This window comes from Ostrea edulis, chromosome 3 (genome assembly GCF_947568905.1).
Source record: "Ostrea edulis chromosome 3, xbOstEdul1.1, whole genome shotgun sequence".
NCBI classification, from domain to species: Eukaryota; Metazoa; Mollusca; class Bivalvia; order Ostreida; family Ostreidae; genus Ostrea; species Ostrea edulis.
In genome coordinates this window covers 24,965,223-24,989,053 of record NC_079166.1, presented here as the reverse complement: position 1 = coordinate 24,989,053, position 23,831 = coordinate 24,965,223, and the positions used below count along the sequence as shown (strand labels likewise).

Here is a 23,831-nt window from a genome sequence, read left to right as displayed (position 1 = left end):
ACAAACATTAATTTTCATGACGCATTGTTTGATATGCACGTATCTGAAAATAAAATATAATAGAAATTGAAAGTGTAACCAAAAAAAAAAAGACAAAATACTCGCACCTGAAATTGTCTTTCCTCATTTTAAATACTGTTGTACTGTTTGGGGCAATATGAAAAACAAGGTCTAGCCCCCGATTGTTTAGATGTGTTTCAGTATATTCACGAAATAAGCAGTAGATCTACCAGATTAAGTCAAAGTAATTCATTATATATCCAAAGGGCGCAGACACAATATTTTAAAATATCTTTCACAATTTACGATTCACCGTTATGGAATGATATGCCAGAAATTATGAATTATTACTCAACATTGGAAACTTAAATTTACTCATCTTAGAAATTATTTTCATCCTCGAAATAAAAAAAAAACCCATATAGATTTTTTTGTTTCTTTTCAGTTTTAAGCATGCAGATAGCATATACAATATATATATATATATATATATATATATATATATATATATATATACATACATACATACATACATACATACATACATATATATATATATATATATATATATATATATATATATATATATATACATGTAACATACATTCATATGCTATTTTATATTGTATCTGTATAATACTGCTGTCTGTATGTATGTTTTCAGGACCACAATGTAAACTAGATTTTTAAAACTAATCGTGTTATCCTGTTTAAAAGAAGAACATTATTATCATCATTATTATTTCTTTTAATCTAAATAAAAGTAAAGGATTATTTCTAGACTTTCAACAGAAAGTAATGAATAATGACGACTAAACAATTCCTACATGGGTCTGTTTAAGCAAATGCATAACTAAGTATTTCCTTTCTTTGGTGATGTAAGTTCTTATTTTATTTCTTATTTTTCACAATGTTGGTCTTCAGCTGGATTCTGCTCTTCACTGTAAAACCAAGTTCAATGTGATTATCCTCTACATTTTACTGTAACATTTAAAAAAAAGTGTTATCATAATTACACAATTCAAACAAGGAACACAAAGCATACACACCTTGTGGTTTTTATATCTCCATCCGTCACTCTTGTGTACTTCACGTCAGGTTTCTTTACCGAGAGTTCAGCTTTATTGAAAAATTTCCAATCTTCACAATTCCTTGTCCTTACCATCAAACAGAGCAGGAAAAGGAATGATATGCTTCTAATGGCGAGTGAAAGACCATGGAAGGAGACGCGGAACAACCAGAGATCATACAATTCACAAGCCCCGGATGACGAACAAGGAAACTGCCATATGTGACAGGAAACATCCAACATTTTACCAAACAGTATTGGTGATAATCCCCAGCCTGTAAAGTGACATGCACTAAATCAGATAATCCCCAACCTGTAAAGTGACATGCACTAAATCAGATAATCCCCAACCTGTAAAGTGACATGCACTAAATCAGATAATCCCCAACCTGTAAAGTGACATGCACTAAATCAGATAATCCCCAGCCTGTAAAGTGACATGCACTAAATCAGATAATCCCCAGCCTGTAAAGTGACATGCACTATTTCAGATAATCCCCAGCCTGTAATGTGACATGCACTATTTCAGATAATCCCCAACCTGTAATGTGACATGCACTATTTCAGATAATCCCCAACCTGTAATGTGACATGCACTATTTCAGATAATCCCCAACCTGTAATGTGACATGCACTATTTCAGATAATCCCCAACCTGTAATGTGACATGCACTATTTCAGATAATCCCCAGTCTGTAATGTGACATGCACTATTTCAGATAATCCCCAGCCTGTAATGTGACATGCTCTCTATCAAAGAATAAATACATCTTAATACTCGCTTAAAGTCCAAATTTCGCAAATCATTTTGTCATTATAATTATTTGATTTTCAAATGTTGTTCAGTCGAATATTGTGTCACGTGTGCCATGTAATATTGTAGACCGCCTTTTTACATGCTGATTTTGACTACAGATTAATCCCTTTAAATAATCAAGATACAGGGCCCACGGGATGTAAGAGGTCGATAGGGAATTCCCACTCCTACTAGGCACCTGATTCCACCTCCGGTTTGTCCAGGGGTCCGGAATTGTCCTTCTCTCAATTTGGTATGTCTTACAGGAATATGACATTAATCGCTTTTTGCTATCATCACCTTTTCATTTAACCATTGAGTATGTGCGGGAATATTCTGTACGTTAGGATACCTATCGCTCGATAGATGTTCCATCATGAGTAAAAACAATAACGATACATACAGGCTGACATGTCACCCATCATGAAGAGTTGTCACTCTCTGGAGTCTATAAGGAATACAGGCTCTAACAGAATGATACCCTTCGGAATTCCATGGTCTTTTTTTTTTTTTTTTTTTTTTTACATGTACAGTCATCAAATAACCACACGATGTAGACGTAATTGATTGCTGACGTAAGGTACAAGTGAATCACATGAAACATTGTGTATATTCAGTTTTAGTATGAAATATATCCATGCCTATGCTTAAGTCTGTGTATTTGGGAGAAAGTTTCATCACAATTAAAATTATTTCCGGATTTTCTACATTACCCTTTCTACATTACCACTTGATCAGATAAACGGAGTAATCCGTAGTCAAAATCAGCATGTAAAGAACGACTGGACTATCGGTGTGAAACACGTCTGACAGCATCCTTCTTTAAACTATAATCTATAATCAATAAATAATTGGACATGTCATTACTGGTGATATGAATGTACAGTGTAGTTTTAAATGGTGATCTGAAGTCACTTATTTTAAGAGGTCCGAACTTCAGAAAGCTCCGATTTTTCAATGAGCGACGGAACGTCATCTCAATTATGAATTATGTCGAAGATGAAGCCAGAGGATGGTCTAAATATGAAAAGTAAAATTCAGAATACAAGTAATATATATGTGTTTTAACAAACATGTGTACCATCCTTTCCCTTCGTTTCGTCAACAGATGTTATAATTTTTTAAAGAAAGATTTCATTAGCCTAAGACACGAGCCTAATGCATTACTGAAGATAAATTTTTATTCAATATAACATACAGTTTAATATATGCGACTTCAATATAAGTGGGGTATACCATATATGTATAATGTTTAAGCTTTAAGGAATGTCTATATGCAATATATACCTCAAAATGAAATGAATTATACGATAATTTCATTGATATTCTGTAGCTTGATAGTGCTTACCCAATCCAGCCGTTAGACAGCTATTCAGTCCAATTGCCGACGCTTTGTCTCTGTCATCGACACACCTGTTCAATATCATTGAAGTAAATTTAATTTCTAGAGTGGAAATGAAATTTTATTGAACAATGAAGTGAAAGGCGTAAGGCAAACATGCGGCATCGAAACGTACTTTAGAATTCCAAAGAACGCGATAGACCTGTGAACTATATCAGCAAACTGTTCCACCTTAATCTTGATAAAGCTATCGGAATTTGGGAGCCGCTAAATTGTATTTTGACAGATACTCTAGGTAATGTGTACTATTTAAGCATATATGCTTGTGTGTAGTACTTATACACTGTAAATGATTTGTAACTCTGGATACGTACTTGCGTGTAGTACTTATACACTGTAAATGATTTGTAACTCTGGATACGTACTTGCGTGTAGTACTTATACACTGTAAATGATTTGTAACTCTGGATACGTGCTTGCGTGTAGTACTTATACACTGTAAATGATTTGTAACTCTGGATACGTGCTTGCGTGTAGTACTTATACACTGTAAATGATTTGTAACTCTGGATATGTGCTTGTGTGTAGTACTTATACACTGTAAATGATTTGTAACTCTGGATACGTACTTGTGTGTAGTACTTATACACTGTAAATGATTTGTAACTCTGGATACGTACTTGCATGTAGTATACACTAAAATGGGTACCGTATACGTTTTACATTACTCTTGAAATGTGCCTGCGTATAATATTTATGCTTTAGAGAATGTTTCCTCATATCATTTGGCATTTTAAGTCGTTTGGTTCCATTGACCACAGTTATCAGCTCATCGCACCAAATCAATTTAATTGATTTCATTTGGAATATGTGTGGTTATGCTTTATCAAAAAATATACCATAAATGCTGAATTCTATGAGACCTGGAAACATGTGCGTCCATTTTAGTTGCAACGAATTTCTTGATTTTCTTGAGTGAAAAATGAACAGACATAAGCGTAGAAATAAACAGATAGTGACGTATACAAAAGGCGCAGAGAGGCAGTAATGTAAACATCATAGCTATTGATAGGAAGATAACAAACATAGATAGACAATTAGAAAATAGACTCAGGCACATATAGCTCTCTTTACAAATAGCAAAGCATACAAATTTTATATTGAATGAAATATGAAAAGGTTTAACAAGTTGATGCCCATATGTTGGAAATTAATATTTTGGTATTTTTCTTTTTAATCTTAATACCTTATATTGGCAATGATGGAGGGTGCTATTTTCATTGCTGCTGTTATGCTTGACAGAAATATGAAAATGACCCATGGTATTAAGTTAGGACAAACGTCTTCGCAGAACCCCGCTTCTGCCCTTCCATCTGGTATACAAGTGCAGTTACTGAACTTCTACAAATACATTGAAACAAAGTATGTCTTATTTCCTGTTATTTTTACGCCAGGAAATAGGATTTCATTCTTGATATTCATACCAAAGGTGATTTTCATTATAGTGGCATTGATCTTATAATATTCAATTCCGAGACATAGCAATAATGTGAATTATACGTACACGACCATTTCTCAGCAATTCCTGACACCCGGCAAAACATGGGGAATGGTAATTAACCTTATTGGAACCGCAAATCGGGTAAAAATCGTTATCTCCACATGAACAATCCAGGGAACAATTCTGTGACGTCACATCTACGTAACCAGGGATACTGCTATATGACAAAATAAAGAAAGAGAAATGACACTTGTCATTTGATGCCATTTAGTGTAAAAACTGTTTCAAGATAGGTACATGTCTCTAACAGTCATTTATGAGATAAAATCTTGTTCAAGAGAAAAGAAAAACTGATATGAAAATAATCAATCCCTCGAGAGATTTCCAAGACTATTAGCAGACACAGTTTACTATAACATTTTGATACTTTGATTTCAGAACTTTCGCCATTTATATAAAACTTATACGGTACAAAGTTTGATGCACCAGATGCACATTTCGACAAAAAAAATGTCTCTTCAGTGATGCTCAACCGAAATTTTTGAAATCAGAAATAACAACATACTTGATAGAGCTATTTTGGGGAAAAAACAGAGTGCCAAAAAGTTGATGCTATATGATACAATAATTTACTATTGTATTTTATTACGTTATCTCAAAGATTGCATTAGTAAAAACAATAATGTTGAAAAAAAGATTGCTCTAAAATCACTATTTCATGCGAGAACTTGTTGAATAAGGTTTGATGTGGTACACAGATGCGCTTTTAGATCTGTTGAAAGAGGATAGATCATATTCATGTAGCAATATTCTATTATCACCTGCATATCGTGTTGATATGCCTCAACTGATTCGATACGCAAGAGCTTGTTCTGCGTATGACCACTTTTTAAATCAAGGCAAGCTACTGACAAGCAAGTTAATGGTGCAGAGGTTTCAACACTCTCGTTTAAAGTCAGCATTCCCCAAATTCTATGGTCGTTATTACATTCTAGTTGGCCAATACATCTTATCATTGGATCAAATGCTGTGTGAATACAAAATAGGGAGTTAGGTAAACACGGACCCCTGCATATACCAGAGGTGGGATCAGGTGCCTGTGAGGAGTAAGCATTCCCTGTCGACCGGTCACACCCGCCATGAGTCCTATATATTGATCGGGTAAACGGAGTAATCTAATAGTCAAAATCAGTGATCCAAGAATAAGCAAACAATCGGTATGAAACACGTCAGACAGCATTTGACCTAATGATAGGCTTTATTGGCAAACTAGATTATTGCCTAAAAAGAATTCATGATTTGATGTTTTTGGATGCAGATGCAGGTAATTACCACAAGTATTTTTTAAGAATATTATTTTACAACAAACATTCTGTATATATTTCATAGTATATCTTTATAATATGATATAGAATTACAGAAGTGATTAGTTATTTCAGAGAGAGAGAGAGAGAGAGAGAGAGAGAGAGAGAGAGAGAGAGAGATATGAAAAATTTGGTTCCATCTGTTCGGCATCATCATTTTATAGGAAATGAATTTTTGTGTTTCACAGTAGAAATGATATTTGAAAATGATATTGCAAAACACACACTCAATGTTTTCTCTGTACAGTTTGCTGCATAAATATAATACCTTAACCAAAGGATGGAAATATTTTTGTATACTCTTGATTTTGTCAAGGATGCTTATCATAAAAAAGTTTTTTGTAAAGACTAGCTGATAATTTGTTCTATGTTCTAAATAAACTTCAAAATCATTTAGAAGTGATTGAACACAATTACATTCCCATAGTATACGCTATGTTCTATTGTTTCCTCCTCATTGATCACGTGGGGATCCGGGTTAGAAGAGATCTTCAGAACTCCCTTGCTTGTCTTAAGAGGCGACTGAATGGGAAATGGGACGGTCCTTCGGATGAGACCGCAAAATCCGAGGTTCCGTGTAACAGTAAGTGTGGCACGATAAAGATACCCTGTTCAATGGCCATAAGCGTCGAACATAGGCCTAAATTTTGCAGCCTTTCACCGGCATTGGTGACGTCTCCATATGAGTTAAATATTCTAGAGGGGGTCGTTAAACAATGTTCAATCAATCAATCAATCCTCCTCATTGTGACAAAAAGTACACATTTTGAGTTCACTTCTTAGATTTTAAATGAAAATGAGTTTGTAGCTAAATTTTTTATTATTATAAAGTATTCTATATCGGAACTAATGAAGTTTAGTATTTTTTTTGCTTTTATGAAATTTATTTTGTGAATTATTTCCCACTCAGTATTATCTATTTCTAAAAGCTCACTCTTGTTTTGCCTGTTGTCACAGAGGAATTTTTGTATAGAAGTTCGTAAAAGCACTTGCATTTTTTTTTTTACATTTCAGTATATTGTATATGTTTGACATAATTTATGGTTTTACCACCAGTATTTTTAAGTCAAATAAAAAAAAGCAGTTGTTGAATATAATGGGTATTGTGACGCGTTACAGTCCTGTAATTTATTCCAAGTATATGAACTAAGGATTACTTTTCCTTTCAATACGACAATTTGTGACACATCAGGGAATATCAGTTTCCATTCAGTAGTAGAAACGAAGTAACATGTGCTTATAACAAGAGTAAATCGCATATATTACTATGGCAGTGAAAATTTCTTCAAACGAACGTAGACGGGGCTAAACTACAATTGTTTTTAAAGTACATGTTAAGAAAAATGATCAGTTTCATAATTCATATAAAGAATATAAAATCAAGAAGAAGGAAAACACGGGCCCCTGGGTAGGATCAGATGTCTAGGAGGAGTAAACGTCCCCTAAGGACCGGTTACACCTGCCGTGATCCCTATATCCTGATCAGGTAGACGGAGTAAACACTCTGCACTTACCTTTGGTTTGGACCTACAACGGTAGGCTGTGGACAACTCATCGTCATGGCAAGAACCATGAAAATGAAATTAAGGACGTAGAAAAAGGCCATAATCCTGTAAACATTTCTTGGAGTCATTGCAATCTTCCTTGTGAGAAGTCCTCCCAAAAAAGACCCAACAGCAACTGCCGATATATTAGCACCAGCTAAAACGAACAATAACCTATTGCACAGTGTTTTGTATACCGTGTGGAGTAGTTACTGACAAAACTAGATAATGTCAAAAATATCTCGTAATAAACTTTATTTTATTATTCAGTTTCGCAGAAAAACGGTAAAGAATAAATGTTCAATTCACTTTATTTTTCAGGCATTATTTCTCTGTCCATTCATTTATCTAAAGAACTTGTCAATCATGACACATTCTACACAAAAATGGTCTCTTTACCCAATATGTAGTTGGCCAGGTACAGAGGGATGTTGAAATGCGTCATCAGGAATTTTGATGAGAAGCCCGCCCATCCTCCAACCGACATCAACATGAAAACATTCATAGCGATGGTGAGCAGATAATTAGGATTCCGCACAATTCTACTGTACGAGGTCATACTCACTGGATTAAAAGAAATTATGTGTTTTTAACATACAACTCTTCTAAAGTAATTATATTGTCAAATAATATAGATGCATGCCATCCAATCTTATGGTTTCCAATTATTTTATTTTATTAGAAAATCTATTTATTGATATTAGATGTGCAAAGTACAGTGAATAAAGCCAGAGTAAGACCAAAAACAGAAACATCTAAGCTTAATTTTGATAGTTTCTTGAAAATTAACATTCAATGTCATGATAAAAATCGAACATATTTACCTAACACACATCAGGGACGGTGCATTAAAATATGTTACATTTAGTTGAATGCCATATGAAACACGATTGTATCGGGATTCGAGTTCGAATAGCTAGGTCCTCAGTACCCCTTACTTGTCAGAAGAGGCGACAAATACGCCAGTTTCGAGATACGTCCGAGTTATTTTCCTTTGGAGGACTCTCGTACATAGTAAGGTGCAAAACAACTTGTTTACACACGGGAGTGGGACACAATATTCATCACTGCATAAGTGAATCTGCTCAGTAAGTTTATCATACCCAGTTTCGTCACCCAATTTCGACTGATACACAAACTAAGTAAATGATAAGTATTCAAGAAGTAATTAAATACTTAGAATTTTTATTATATCACTTTATTTTGATGCTCCTAGCTATCATATCCAGGACATTGATTGAAAATATAACATTGTATTCATGTTTCCACTTTAGTAAGACATTTCTTTTGACAGTATTTTACATTTCCTACATTAAGTATTTAATAATAAGTCGGTTTTTATACCATTTTATCGTCTTTCTCACTGACTGTGGTACCACTCTGCCCCACCTAAGCATTCAAAGTTCCACTAAATGCACCTCCTACATGTACATAGGAGAGCTCTAATCTCGAAACTGGCGTATTGGGATGGTGTTTCGGAGGAGATTGCAAAAACCGAGGCATCGTGTCACAGTAGGTGTGGCACAATACAGATCCCTCCTTGCTCAAATGCCGTAAGCGCCGAGCATAGTCGACAAAAGCCTAAACTGGACAGCCCTCACCGCTTATGATTTTGTCTCCATATCAATTCAAAATATTCGAGAGGGGCGTTAAACAATATACAATCAATCATATAAAACACGTGTTTTTTGATTTTCTTGTAAAACACAAAATGCTAGTAACACGAGAGATGTCACTTTCACAAACAGACGATACGGATAATTATCTAATCTTCTTGTCAAATGAACATTTGCGATTTTCAATTGAAATTGTATTTACGTTTTATTTTCTCCGAAAAAGAGCATTTTTCTACTATAGTTCTTTCTTGTATTTTGCCCTTAGCGATGTCCTTTGCAGACATTTTCATCTGTCTAGGAAAGAGAGCGAGAGGTGAGGCAAGAAAGATGGAGATAGTCCCAAAAACTACAAAGCCCAGCCACCACGCACCGATCCAACGTGGGTCACGTGGGTTCATATCAACATCTGTAAAACACAGAACAAAGCATCAACATCCTTAATGTACGTAATTCAAGAATTTTAAGATCATAGACTGAATCGTCTATTAGGATATTATTAAATGTTTAATGTTCGCACATCTTCACGTTTACATAAAAACACGAAGTTAAAAGTTCAACATAACGAACAGTGATCTGATGAAAAGTGAGGATAACGAACAGTGATCAATTTCATAGCTCATATAAGCAATACAAAATAAAGAGTTGGACAAGCACGGACTTCTGAACATACCAGAGGTGGGATGTGGTAAAACAGTAATGACTCTCATGGATTGAGAGAAGGGCAAACACGGATACCTGGAAACACAAGGGGTTGTATCAACTGCCTAGGAGAAGTAAGTACAGCCTGTTGATTGGTCAGGAAAACGTAGTTATCTATAGTCAAAAGCAGTATGTAAAAACGGCTTAGTAATTGGTATGAGACATCATTCGACCACCTGACAAGTTTTATTTGCAAATTAGATCATTATAACGACCATAGTGTTTGCGAAATACTGATTTCAAAGGAGGCTGTTTTACATGTAGTTCAACGAATATTCCTATTATATTCGTAGCAAATGCCTAGGATTACAGATGCAAATATCCGATCACCATCATCGATATTTGTAATGCAAAGAATTGTAGTGAGTTTGAAATCAGTTTTCAACACTTTACAACAATATCCCTAAAGACAGAATAAGTCTACATGTTTCGCCATCATAGACAGGTGCTTCTAACAAAAATGAAACTCGGAAATATTCGAATCGCACGATTGGTAATCCAAAACAAACTTCTTAGTTGAACACCAACTGATTCTACATACTCAGAGGGTGATACTGAAGGGATGTTAAAATTCCTCACTGACAACATATACTCAGAGGGTGATACTGAAGGGATGTTAAAATTCCTCACTGATAACATCTACTTACATATACTCAGAGGGTGATATAAACGGATGTTGAAATTCCTCACTGACAACATCTACTTAGTGTTGGATAATCAGATCTTCCAAAAATCTGTTGGAATTTCCTTGAACTGTGTTCCCTTATTAGCTGACCTGTTTCCCCCAAAAGTTTTGAAGCATAATTCATTCAAAACATTGTACATGAAAAGATAAGAATATATTGCTATGACATTCAATTCCACATTCAAATACATTGACAATGTTTATCTAGTAACAATACTCATTTTCATTCATCCACCATTGAGTCGTCCGTCTCTGCTTCATATCTAGATTTTATTAAACACGAATGTTAACGGTAGTCTAACAAATAAACTTTACTAAAAGAGGGATGGATCAAGGGGTCCGTTTTTGCCCAACTCTTTATTTTGTATTGCTTATAGGAGTTATGAGATTGATCGTTGTTTGTTATCTTCGCCTTTCATTCAGCCCTCTATAGCTAACTTCTCATATTTATATAGCAATATCCGATCATCACGTGCATATAGTGTTTATATCTCATCAGACTCGATACGCAGAACTATGTTCTGTTTATGATAAATTTTGAAAACGATGTAGGCTATTGAAAAATAAGCTGATATTACAGAAATTTCAACAATCTTGTTTAAAGCTAATATGCCGCAAATTTTGCGGTGCTTAAACTGATCGGATTAGCAAACCCAACCGGACATTTGGTCGAATGCTGCTTGACGTATTTTCAGAAATCCATGCGTGCTTTGCTCTCAATTTTGTATTACTGATGTAAATTAGGATATTGGTCACTGTTCGTTGTCTTCATATTTTCATATCATTATCATCTCTGAAGAAAATATCTGATATTTTCCAGATAAGTAGGTCTACAGTTTTGGACCAGAGGAAGTTATGAAAGACACATCGAGAGAGAAACAAAGTTAATCAATCCCTCCGCAACTTCCCGTTCGTATCATGTTCGCGTGAAACCTAAAACGTGAACATACGTAGTGATTGCTGTTTCACCAAACCCTCGAGGCATTTAGAAATGAAAATCACGAGTCTTTCATATTTGACCATAAAAACGGATATTCCTTGTCGGAACAGCCGTTTACACGTTAAAAAATTTCACTGCTATGGCCATGAGCGCTAAGCATAGGTCTAAATTAGTGGTACTTCACCGGCATAATCATGCTATGCAGAGCGAATTAGTCTGACATGCTTGGTTTATATGTGTTAACTATTGACTTTTTATGATAATGCTATTTATTCTGTTTATAAAAGTAAAAATCCTTCATTCACATTTACGGAATAAATGCTATAATTAAGTACGTAGAATACATGCTAATTCGTTCCGCGGAGCAAATAACATGATTATGCCACTTCACCTACAACTGGTGACATCTCAATATGAGTGATGAAAAATTGACGGGACGTAAAACAAGCAATTAATCAATGACCACTCAGAAATATTTGTCATAACCTTACTGTTAATCGTTCATATGGCAATGGTATTAAATTCATTTACCTTCCAGAGTCACATACATTCTGCTGAAATATCCTCCGATTCCAAATGCTATTGCTGGACCAAAAATAGATGTTGCAACTGCAATTCCTAATAATGAATAAAATAAAAATGAGCTCTTGAAATATATGAGAATATCTATGAATTTGGGATCTTGATAATCTGCATAGTATATAATAAACTTATTACGTGTTCATCATTTTTTTTTTTTAGAAATAAATACATATGACAAAAGAATGATTACAGAATGCATACATCTAAATATCGACCCTTCACTACCGTGATGCTCAAGTCCAAAATCAAATCGTGATCGTAATGATTTTGACCTTGACAAAGTGATTTGCCTTTGACTCTTGAAATAACCCATATGAAATATATTTTTGATTGAATTTATAATTTGAGATACGTGTATGACTCACATATCATCGATTTTAGAATTTAAAAGAAAAAAAAAAACCTTTCTCAGAGAGTGCACATCCTTTATATTCACCACACACTACTCAATGGGAGAATACTTTTATTTCAGTTCAATAACCCCAAGACTTTGAATGATCAGTATTTCCTCTTAGTTTAGGGACTCCACTCAGGGCTTGCAATAAACTCAACGCGGTACTTCATTTTCTAAGTGTGCTCCATAAGATTAGATTCTGGAATTCAAGAATTGCATTGACAATTGTACAACTATTGGATTCGTGTACCGTGTAACTTTTTCATTCCAATTCGCGACACGTTGGATTAAAGAGAGATAAAGAAATACATACCTTTCATCACAGAAGAGTATTCTGATTACTATATATAACACTGAAACATCATTTAATGTAAGTGTTGCAGCACTCAATCGGAAAATGGCTGATATTTCTATCAGAGTCGTGCGTTTTGTAGTGAATGTATCGTACCTTTTAATATATTAAGTTGTTTTGGAGAACATAGAGAAAATTCGAACGAACCTGTGTAGAACCCCGTCTTCCTTCGATCAATGTTGTCATCAATATATACCAAATAAAACGGACCCCTTGGAGCTTTCCCAATGCCCTGTAGGGTCATTCCGATCCCGATTAACGACAGTGCAAGAGCTTTAATGGAATAACTCGGCGCTGCCAATGCATTCTTAGAGTCGTCCGTATCAGATTCACAAACACTGTTAGTCACATTCAACTCGGGTCGACAAAGAAGGGAAATCTTGCTGTTTTCTTTACTTGCATTAGCAGTGGATGAGTCCAAGTTGAGAGAAGGCAACAGACCTCTGGAAACGGCCACAAAGTGTGGAAGACTGCAGATTAACCCGGAAATTCCATACAGCAAAATGCATACAAATAACATCCGGGGAATGTGAACATACCGCGCAGCCGCCGAAACAAACAAGACGACAGCAAAAAAGCCGACGTCATTAAAGCTCATAACAAGCCCGCTTTGAGCACTATTCAATCCGAACTGTCGCTCCAGATTGGGTACCTGTGTGTTGACGTAGACAGACAGAGTTTGGGATATCATGCCCACGATGCTGTATATCCCTACAAAGGCATTGATGTTTGCAAAGTGCTGCAGAAATTTCGGTTTGAACGTCCCGATACCACATTCTGTGTTTTCCTTCTGACCCTCAAGAAAGACTCCGTTGCTTTTCATTTTTTCTCTGCTGTGAAATAAAGGAAATGAAAACGATTGCAAAAACAACACAAAACATTTTATCTTATAAAGAAGTTTCGTCTTCATAAGACCATAACTAGATGCAATAATGTAGCTCTATCCGATTTTTTTTTATTCTGACGTTTTCGGGATAGGTCTACAATTCCATAGGATCTCCGTAATGGTGGCAAATAATTTTATGTATAACCGATAATAAGCTCCGTGTATTAGTCCCAAATGTTGTTTATACCAAAATGAGTACCAACTTTGTGCTCAGGCATGTCTAATAAAGGTGTTTTTCATTAAACATCATGTACAACATGCAAAATTCTTCGTCTGCTTCGCCATGCTTGTTATCGCGAGATCTCGTGGGTGGATCTATTGAACAACCTAAACATTGACAATCTGCGCGAAAATGTAGTTACTCGAGCAACGTCGACAAAGAAAGGAAAATCATATGGTTGCAGAAAAATTTACACTCTGCTGTTCGTTTTTTAACTTGATATCAAATCTAAACCTTTTTAATACCGAGGAAATATCTTTCCCTTCCGTAATTGTCCATTGATGTAAATACTACTTTATATGGCATATGCAAATAATTTGACACTTCAGTACATCCAACACGGCGCACAAATATGAATCGTGAAATTGGAAATATCGAAATTGTTGAAAACGGTAGAATAGAGCCTCACAAATCGTAAGGTGAGTTGTGGGTTGTAAATTTATATATTGACTAAGAAACATAGAATATCATTTTATTTACGTTAAGAAAGTCAGCAAATGTTTAGAATGATCGAAAATGTTGCGGGAGTGAATCACTCCCGCATTTGCACCATTACGGAGATCCTACGGAGTTGTAGCCCCCCCCCCCCCCCAATCGGAGAGGGCTACATTATTGCAGCTAGACCGTAACCAGCTTATATATGAAACGAGCGTTGCTTTTTGTGAAAAGTAAGTTACCAATACACAGTTCCCTGATGTATTTCCTCGTATCAGATATAACGAGAAAATAATTAAAACATTTGATCTAAAATGATCTTCAACAGCCTCTGATTTACAATTTTAAAATAATTCCATGGTTAGGTATTGTAGAGATACAATCATTGGGTCAACTGGTGTCTAACGTGTTCATACTGATTGTTAGACTGTTCTTGGTACACTGATTTTGACTACGGATTACTCCGTTTACCTGATTAAAATATAGGACGCACGGCGGGTTTGAACGGTGGACAAGGGATGCTGGTAACTCCTTCTAGGCACCTGATCCCATATGTCGAGAAGGATGTTAAACAATATAGCAATCAATCAATCGAATGATTCAATGACGTCACGTGTAGAAGCACAGGAACCCGAGATCTGAATACTACTATACCCCCACCCACTCACCTGAACTTTTTTGCAACGATAATTTTTCCAATATATGTGAATTCCTTGTCTATCCGATTTATGTAATCGTTTCACGCTTTTTGTAAGCTTTAGAGATTGGCCTTCGTTCGGTATATTACTTACTCCCCCCTTTTTTGATTTTTTTGAGGCTATAATTTCTCTGAAATGTGTGGATTCCCTGTCTATCCCATCTCTCTTTCGATTTATATAATCATTTCACGTTTTTTATAAGCTTTCTACCGTTATAATAAAATATCACACAGGCACTTGTTCAGTTTCGGGATTTCCGCGGACCAATCACACGACGCATAACTCATTCCATATTCTGTGACCCGGGGCTCCTCTTTGGCTGCCAGTGGAAAAGAAGAAGTCCTGTCCGGTAAATGCACGTAAGATTATGAAAAATAAAAGAGATGCAATGAGCTGAAGAGACTTGTATAGTATGACATCCCCCTGACCTTCCGCTCGCAAAAATCACTGCAACTAGAGCCAAGCTCGTTGCAAAGCAACGAGAGGTCTTCCGTTGGAGCTGTGTGACATAAAAACCTTAAACTTGACCATATGTCCTTGGGTCAGGTCCTAATGCAGCCTAGTTAACATGAAAATACAGGAACCGTACATGAGTATGTGTGTGTGGGATCTAACTTTCGCCTTCTTTCCCTCTTGATATGTTATACGTAACATCACCCCGAGAAAAATTATTTGAAATACTTATCCAGTGATTTTACAAAAGACGAATACAAGTTAAGTTTTTAGAAAGAAAATAATCAATTGTACTGTGACAGGAAGATAAGTACTGTAACGATATAAATAGTTTGGCTACGCTGGCGATTCTGACTTCTCGTATGTACTTATGAAATAGTTTGAGAATTTAATATATATCATTGAAATGAAGCTATAAAGGTGTACTATAATTTTTTATCGTTAGGTGTTTAATAAATTTATACTACTAAAGTATATGCGTGTATGATCTCATTCCACGAATCAGTCTTTTGAGGCGCGCGTGTATGTGGGATTAAATTCTTTCAGCATTTAACTTTTCAGTCCCAATAATGAACAAAAAATTACTATTTAAATTATGAAATCTGTGGTTCAGGACATACAATAAAGGTTTATAGCTGTTACCAATATTTTATCATACAACAAAATTATGATAGCATAATATTCAGACTGAAGAGAATAATTCATCGAGTTTAAATTATTTATACATACAAATCAAATAAATTGCTCTCAAATCTTGAATATTTTATTAAACTTTAATATTTATCTGCGTAAATAAATGTAGGTATATTATATACACAGTGCGCACAGAAGTCGCGTATGCATTTCACGCCAGGGGCACGTGCTGAAGTAAGTTATACACATATTTTCCCCCCTTCACCTACCTAATGATACGGTTACCTGTTGGCGGGTCAAGCATTTTACTCATATATATATACATATTATTACTACAGTAACTTGATCCGAAGAGTCGGATCACGTCGAGTTGACAGGCGCGGATCATCAGATCACACGAGACGCGAAGCGTCGAGTTTGATCTGATGATCCGCGCCTGTCAACGAGACGTGATCCAACTCTTCGGATCAAGTTACTTTAGTAATGATAAATTTATTATATACCCCCTTCTGCATTTTAAATCCACATTTATAAGATGATAAATGTAATCCAAATTATCAAAAACAGACATACCATGAAATTATGTTTTGTGTACGTAGTTTTGTTTTGTGACGCGGTCAATATTTTCCACAAATAACGTTGCGTTGATGCATTGTGACGTCATTGTGACGGCATCAGTTTCAGAGGATACTGATACGGAATCAGAAAACCACAGTGTGGTGATCCGGAAAACCGGATCACACGCTGTGAAATCCACAGTATCAACGAACGATACATTGATGGGTATATAATAAAACACAATACTCAAACAAAATATTATGTTTATGAGATCAATAAGATGTTAAAGAACAACTTTTTCAGCGAAAGCCATATCAAAATATTTACCGTTTTTGAGTTATAAAGCGAAAACTTTGAAGATCCCCAGATCCCTAACTTAAGGGACCAGCCCCTTTTTAGGGATATCAAAAGAAAGCTCTTAACATTTTGCACAACGTTTGTTCTACACGTCTTAACAAAATAGTTTTAGTTTAAAAGATACAAAGGAAAATGTGTGTAATTTTTTGCTCCTTTAGGCGTCTTAATTTTTGAACCCTTACAACCACCATTTCGAACGCTGTAATCAAAAAACAACAACACAACAACAAAAAACGATGTGCACAACTACTTTTCATTTTCAATGCATTTTCTGCTCAAGCTTATACAGTCTCGGAGCCTTTGTCTGGAAACCAAAGCCCCTAAAATTTCATTCAAAGGGGAATAACTCGTGAACAGAAGGGAATTTCTGAAATGAAGTACATTATTTTAAAATCGTTCTGTAAAGTTTATAAACCCTGAAAATGTAAGCAAAATCCATGCAGAAATGAGCGAGATATGAAGCTTCAAAGTTAGCGTCTAGGAAAAAGAAAAAAAAAAGAAGAATAATAAGAATAATCTTAACCAGCACAATCAGTAGAAGGTCTTCCGTTGTTACGGAAGACCTTAATTACTTGGATATTGTGTCCCGAAGCCGGAGCCCCTTGTTTGTTTAAACAGTTTTGTTTCTTACCTTGTGTATTTTATTATACTCGGTAGAGGGCCAATATCTAAAGCTTACATAAAAACGTGAAACAATTATGTAAATCGAAAGAGGCATGAGATAGACAATGAGATGCCCACCACAAGTTTCTGACGGCTGGGAAATTTGATAAATATTTCCGCCAAATGATACAAGTCCATGACCACCCTTATTGATCTACATGTTGTACTTTTAGAAACATTGAGAGATAATCGTTCACTGTAATATAAAACGACCCCGTAGAAAACAAAATAACAGCGCAAAAAAGACTTGATGGAGGGGAGGGGGGTGGAGGGGTTAAGTAATATAAAACAACTCCGTGGAAAAAATCTCAGCACAAAAAAAGACTACAATGTTAAGAAATATTTTGGTGGCACGCGTATTGGAAAAAATTCTCATATGTAAGAAAAAACAACAACCCCTCCCCCCTACAAAACCAACAACAAAAAAAAAAAAAAAAAAAAAAAAAAAAAACCAACCCCTCCCCCCAAAAACCCAACTCAAAAACATCGGAGTTTGAGAATATATTTTTGGGTGGTGCAGTTCGGTGAGAAAAATTCAAATTTTCTGAGAAATCTCAGATTTGAGAAAGTCTCAGCGTTGGTGTCCCCGAAGCCAGGCCTCAAGACCATAAACTGATAATAGACTTAAGTCTAAATTTCAAATCCAGCCAACTTTTGAAATGATTTTATCAACAAATAAATATTTAGTATTTGTTTGCATTTTAGTTTTTTTTTTTTTTTATAAACCTGCATTTTTTAAAACATCAGTGCTAAATAAATTTTAAGATATAAGCAATAAAAATTTTGACTTAAGTTTATTCTCAGTTTATGATCTTGGGGCCAGGGGTCCGTGTTTGCCCAACTCTTTGTTTTGTATTTATTATAGGAGTTACGAGATTGATCACTGTTCGTTATCTTCACCTTTCATCCCTTTTCATCAATATTTAATTATTAATTTATAAAAATGAATTTTCCATATCGTACATTGTATACCTTCAGAGATTAATCTTATTCATGATCTACAGAATGGGCAGAAATAATATTATGTGAAGTTTTAATAACGGACCTGTAAAATGCAAAATGGAAACAGAAACAGCTCTATTTGGAAATTGCATTCACAACTATTCATTCATGATATTATTCGAAAATTTCAAACTAGTTTGGTGTAGGAGAGAATGTTAACTGCATGAAAAGTAAAAGAAATACGAACATAGTAAAGTGAATGCATATCAATCCAAAGAAATATAAATACAACGGAGGAATGTGAATGTTTCAGATATCGTTAGTTGAGCGGGCGTAAATCCGTAAAGAGTGGAGCGGACGACGCGAGTGGAAGCACATGATATGCAATAAACGCTATAATGCGTTACATCGGAACGAACCTTAACGAGGAAAAAAGGGGTAGAAAATTGTTTCAGAGCTTTTACTGTTCTTGTTGTTTTTAATCGATGATGATGTTACTTTACGAGTAATGAATTTAGAATTTTATAATTGCTAGGTTGAGATAAAAGAACGTTTCCTTCGGTAATTAACGGAAAAGAGTTCTACTTACTTACCTTTTGCGACACAGGAGAAATTTTACTGTGGTCTCTGTAGCTGTAAATTTGAAGCTTATAAGACTATAAATGGTGATGTGTATATATTCATGTCAATGAATGTATGGTTAACGTTATAGCGGGTGCAGGGTATATGTTAAAATCGGTACGTGTGGAAGAATACGCAATGATCATTTTATTTCATTTCATAATCCTCATTAACATTCTATTTTAAGATTTAGGGGTCAACAAGATTAACATAGAGAAAACGCACCGTCATCTTTGTGAAAGGCATATGATACACTTAGTGCTGCTTACAAAGTGACACGTTCTTTAATGAACTGTGAGTTTTCCCAGTTAAGTTTCATAACAATACAGACACACGTGAAATTGGTTTTCAGAGAATTTATGACACTTGCCACAAACTTTCGTCAAAATGATGAAAATGAAAAATATGAAAATTCAATCGAACTGTTATTATATTCTTATGAAGCAGAGGTTATTTAAAAGCTTCTACATGAGAAGGCTGTGGCCCTCAACGCAACATTTAGATATATCAACGACGTTTTATCTATTAACAAAATAATTTTATTCATATGCCGATTCGATATGTCCCTTTAAACTCGAGAAGACACCACAGAGTCCTCCACATTTGTGTTGTACATAGATATTTAATTGATTGATTGATTGTATATTATTTAAAGTCCTGCGCGAAAATATTTCATTCATATGGAAACGTCCCCATAGCCATTGGAGGGCTGTGAAATTTAGTCCTATGCTCGGCGTATACGGCCTTTGAGCAGGGATCAAGGGATCTTTATCGTGCCATATCTGCTGTGACACGGGACCTCGGCTTTGGCGGTATCATCCAAAGGACCGCCCCATTTAGTCACCTCTTACGAAAAGCAATGGGTACTGAGGATCTCTTCTAATCCGGTTTCCCACGGGAAATCATTTTACTGAAAACAAATATCTATGGCAAACTAACAACTCAATTGTATAACAAACGGGATGATGTCAGCTTCTCTATCGTCAACTTCCCATATTTATGTAGCAATATTCCATTATCAGCTGCATATGGTGTTTCTATCTCTAAACTGATTTGATACGCAAGAGCTTGTTTTGCGTATGATCAGTTTTTAAATCGAGGCAGACTACCGACAAAACAAGTTGATATTACAGGGGTTTCAGCAGTTTAACAGTTCACGTTTAAAGTCAACATTTCGCAAATTTTATGATCGTTATAATGATCTAGTCTGCCAATACAACCTGTCGTTGTGTTAAATGTTGTCTGATGTGTTTTATACATATCAGAAGCATGATTCTATTTATAGCTCAGTTTTAATACGTGAGTGGTTGAAACATTTTTGCGTTCAATTAGAAGAGTGTTGATTCGGCTGAAGTTATTTGGCTATCGTGCCATAAAGATGTCTTTCTTTACATTCACCCACAAAGTAGCAGGAATGCATTGTGTCAAACTTTGTAAAGTTGGAATCTAGCCTCGTAGAGGGAAGTCTGTTCGTCGGAAGGGAGTCACGTTTGGCTATATCACAGATGGACGAATGTGTGTATGGAGGTAACCTAGAACTGTGTATGCTGAACAAATTATCGTAAAGACGATTCCGTTTGGTGTTCATTGTTGAATCAGGTTTGGTGTGGGGCTGTACTTCCTACGACAATAAACTGGACCGTATTACAGTTAAGAACCTTAATGCACACACTTACCAGAGAGACATTCTTGCCGTGGGTCTTGTGTCTCCTCTTGACAATCATCTTTTTCGACCAAGGTCGGTGGTCATTATTGAGAAAGCCAGACCACGTCGTGATCGTACAGTGCAGAGGTGTTGCTCTAAAGAGTCAGTTGTGACCTGCTCGAAGTCAAGATATGAACCCTAATATGTACATTTAGATGATCGCTGAGTTCGTCAAAGCACACAGCAATTCAAACATTAGATAAACTGATATATCCATTGCATCATAAGTGGCAAGTTCTGCCATAACATCAAATTCAAATGCTCAGAGGCTTAAGAAGACGCCTAGAATATATGTTATCCGTTTAACAGAAGTTGCATTTGATACTGAAGAAAACTGTTTAGTTTAACATTTACATCATGTGTGCTTTATTCAACCTTATTTCATTCATAATACACATTTCAATCAATAAATAAAGGCATAGTTATTTTTTGCAATTAAAGGTCATACAAATGTAATAAGGAAATGCCACTTTTATGTTTTGAAATAATGACCATATACATGCAATCTTTATTTCCTCAGATATAAGATCAAATGGACTCTCTCTCTCTCTCTCTCTCTCTCTCTCTCTCTCTCTCTCTCTCTCTCTCTCTCTCATATCCAAGCGATATACTGTAATTACCTATGGGAGAGGTTGGTGTTGGAGTCTTAAAGGACCCAACGCATGTTTCTAATTTTTTTTTTTCATTTTTCAGCAAAATTAATTATTTTCATGCCTAAAACTACTTTAAATGTGTTTTAGAGAAATATGTTGTGTAGTTTAAAGTTTGAAAGCGATAAAATTCAAATTTTGCGATATGTATATTTACTTTCACTATTTTACGTGCCATTATGTGTGACGTCATGTGCGCCCTCGTTTTTGAAAACATCTTTTAGCCATTTCATAAACGGATTATATTTAATCGACAAAAAACCAATAATCACGTAAATGGCTTGTAAATTACATTGCATTAAGGTGTTTTGTGCCGTGTTAGGGTGTATTAGTGGTCGGTAGAAAGGATTTAGACTGAGTAATTTTCATTTTTTCGAAGGAAGGTATGAGAAAAAAGACGTGAATAATTTTTTGTTGGAGCAAAAACTTTACCTTTAAAAAACACCAAGCCACCTTTTCAAAAACAGATTGGAAAGAGACCCAGATAAACCTCGAGACAATGGATATACATATACATGTATTGAAGCTACATGTATAAGCACTGCTAGGCCTATGTACAGCATATATACATTCTGTTCAATACACACCCGGATCAACTGACCTTCACCTTGTAACAACATATAACTTGTGCTGCCAATTTCTACCAACTGGTAGATTTACAAAAAAATTAAAGACACAAAATAATTGAACTTTTAATTATAATAATAGAATATTTTACTTCCTATCTTTAAATTGAATTATAAAAATATTTCTCATTGAACTCGTAATATCTTGAGTGCGTCAGTATAACGCCGAGCTCTCACTTCCTAACGACGTGCAGATCACAATTCAAAAATACTAAGATTGCTTTATTAAAATAAAATAATATGATTTCCACTTTCAATTTGATTATTTTAATTCAGTGATTTATTTCTTCTTCTCCCCCCCTTTCTTTCCGAAATGCACCTATGGCAGTAGCTTGGCCTTGGGCCTAGTTGTCAACAATGTAACGTATTATACAAATGTAATTTGTCTAATCCAAAATTAAATAATAATTACACTCTTTATTTTAGAAAAACAGCGCCAATTACAGATGTATAAAGGAATAACATAACCAAATAGTTTGTCGACAGCGACCCGTATATAAACATTATTTACACGCAATATTGCCGATTTCGTACTCGCTTTTCCTCGCTATATTTGGGTATTTACATCGCTATTTGTATACACTAGTGGCGAAAACATATAAAACTCGGAAAATTTGTCAACATCGATTTAAATGTTACCCATGGTGAATAAATCAGGCTCCTAAAGCTGAGTTTTTAATAAAATCTCACACTATTTTCACAATCAGTTAATCGAAGAAGGGCGCATGTGACGTCACTGTACCACGTGGCTACCTGCTTAATTAACTAGACTTTTGAAATCAGGGCTTAGATTTAAGTCTGTATTGTGGTTAATTTATCGCAAAATTTCGGTGAACGAACTATTAGAATTAATTACTATAAGCATATAAAGAAGACAAAATGCATATAATTTTGTATACTTTGAAAACATGTTATGTGTCCTTTACGGATTTTGTACAATACAATATGCCCCTTTTAAAATAATATAAAATCTTCATTTGATCTATGTACCATTATCAATTTCTGAAAGTGTATTCCATCGGTATTTGTGTGGAATAATTAAAAAGGTTGTTTTTTTTTTTTTTTTGTTTTTTTAAAAAAAACATGATGAGAGCTTAAGAGTACATCCGCGTTATAATTGTACAACCGACGATGATTCAAGGCAATCTCTACCCAGAGTTGTCGTTCCTTGCTCTCACTTACACCCCTGTTAACGTCTCAAAATAAGCAATGTTATTCCACATGTAAATTCACATTTTTACGGCTAATAAAACTAAAAACTATCTTATAAAATATCGGGAAAATGTAGGACAAACAACTATTTGTAGATTTTTTTCCCATTACTATATATTCTTCATGTACCTATGTATAGTCCTGGTGCAAATGAACTACCTACATTGTAATATCCACGTTTCAACCAAAATTACTGCTTCTTGTGTCACAAAAAGACTTGACATCTGCTCAATTGCAATATTTATTTGTTGACGTATATTTTTGCAACTGAAGTAAAAACCATACTTT

At 35.1% G+C, this 23,831-nt stretch overlaps 1 protein-coding gene across 3 annotated transcripts; it reads right to left on the bottom strand.

The window, feature by feature from the left end:
• Positions 1–732: 732 nt before the first annotated feature.
• LOC125675090 (solute carrier organic anion transporter family member 2B1-like) lies at positions 733–19,431 on the bottom strand. Of its 3 annotated transcripts, none has more exons than XM_056157661.1 (11): positions 19,319–19,431; positions 13,032–13,717; positions 12,088–12,174; positions 9,435–9,638; positions 8,016–8,180; positions 7,587–7,773; positions 4,772–4,925; positions 4,454–4,608; positions 3,214–3,278; positions 1,050–1,344; positions 733–941 (listed from the first exon to the last, which is right to left on the bottom strand). In XM_056157661.1, the coding sequence occupies exons 2-11, from the start codon at positions 13,705–13,707 to the stop codon at positions 899–901; spliced, it is 2,031 nt and encodes a 676-aa protein (XP_056013636.1). In that variant the 5' UTR covers positions 13,708–13,717; positions 19,319–19,431; the 3' UTR covers positions 733–898. The 3 variants fall into 3 exon arrangements, with proteins under 3 accessions (XP_056013636.1, XP_056013635.1, XP_056013637.1); XM_056157660.1 differs by having other exon boundaries at positions 19,323–19,431; XM_056157662.1 differs by lacking the exons at positions 733–941; positions 1,050–1,344 and adding an exon at positions 2,631–2,882 and having other exon boundaries at positions 19,319–19,408.
• Between the last annotated feature and the right edge of the window lie 4,400 nt (positions 19,432–23,831).

Coding starts and splice junctions, on each gene's coding strand:
- LOC125675090 (XM_056157661.1), bottom strand. CDS start 13,707: ATGAAAAGCAACGGAGTCTTTCTTGAGGGTCAGAAGGAAAACACAGAA. Junction 4,609..4,771: donor AATTGCTGAGAAATGGTCGT/GTACGTATAATT, acceptor ATGTATTTGTAG/AAGTTCAGTAACTGCACTTG. Junction 3,279..4,453: donor TCCATCATTGCCAATATAAG/GTATTAAGATTA, acceptor GATATTGAACAG/GTGTGTCGATGACAGAGACA.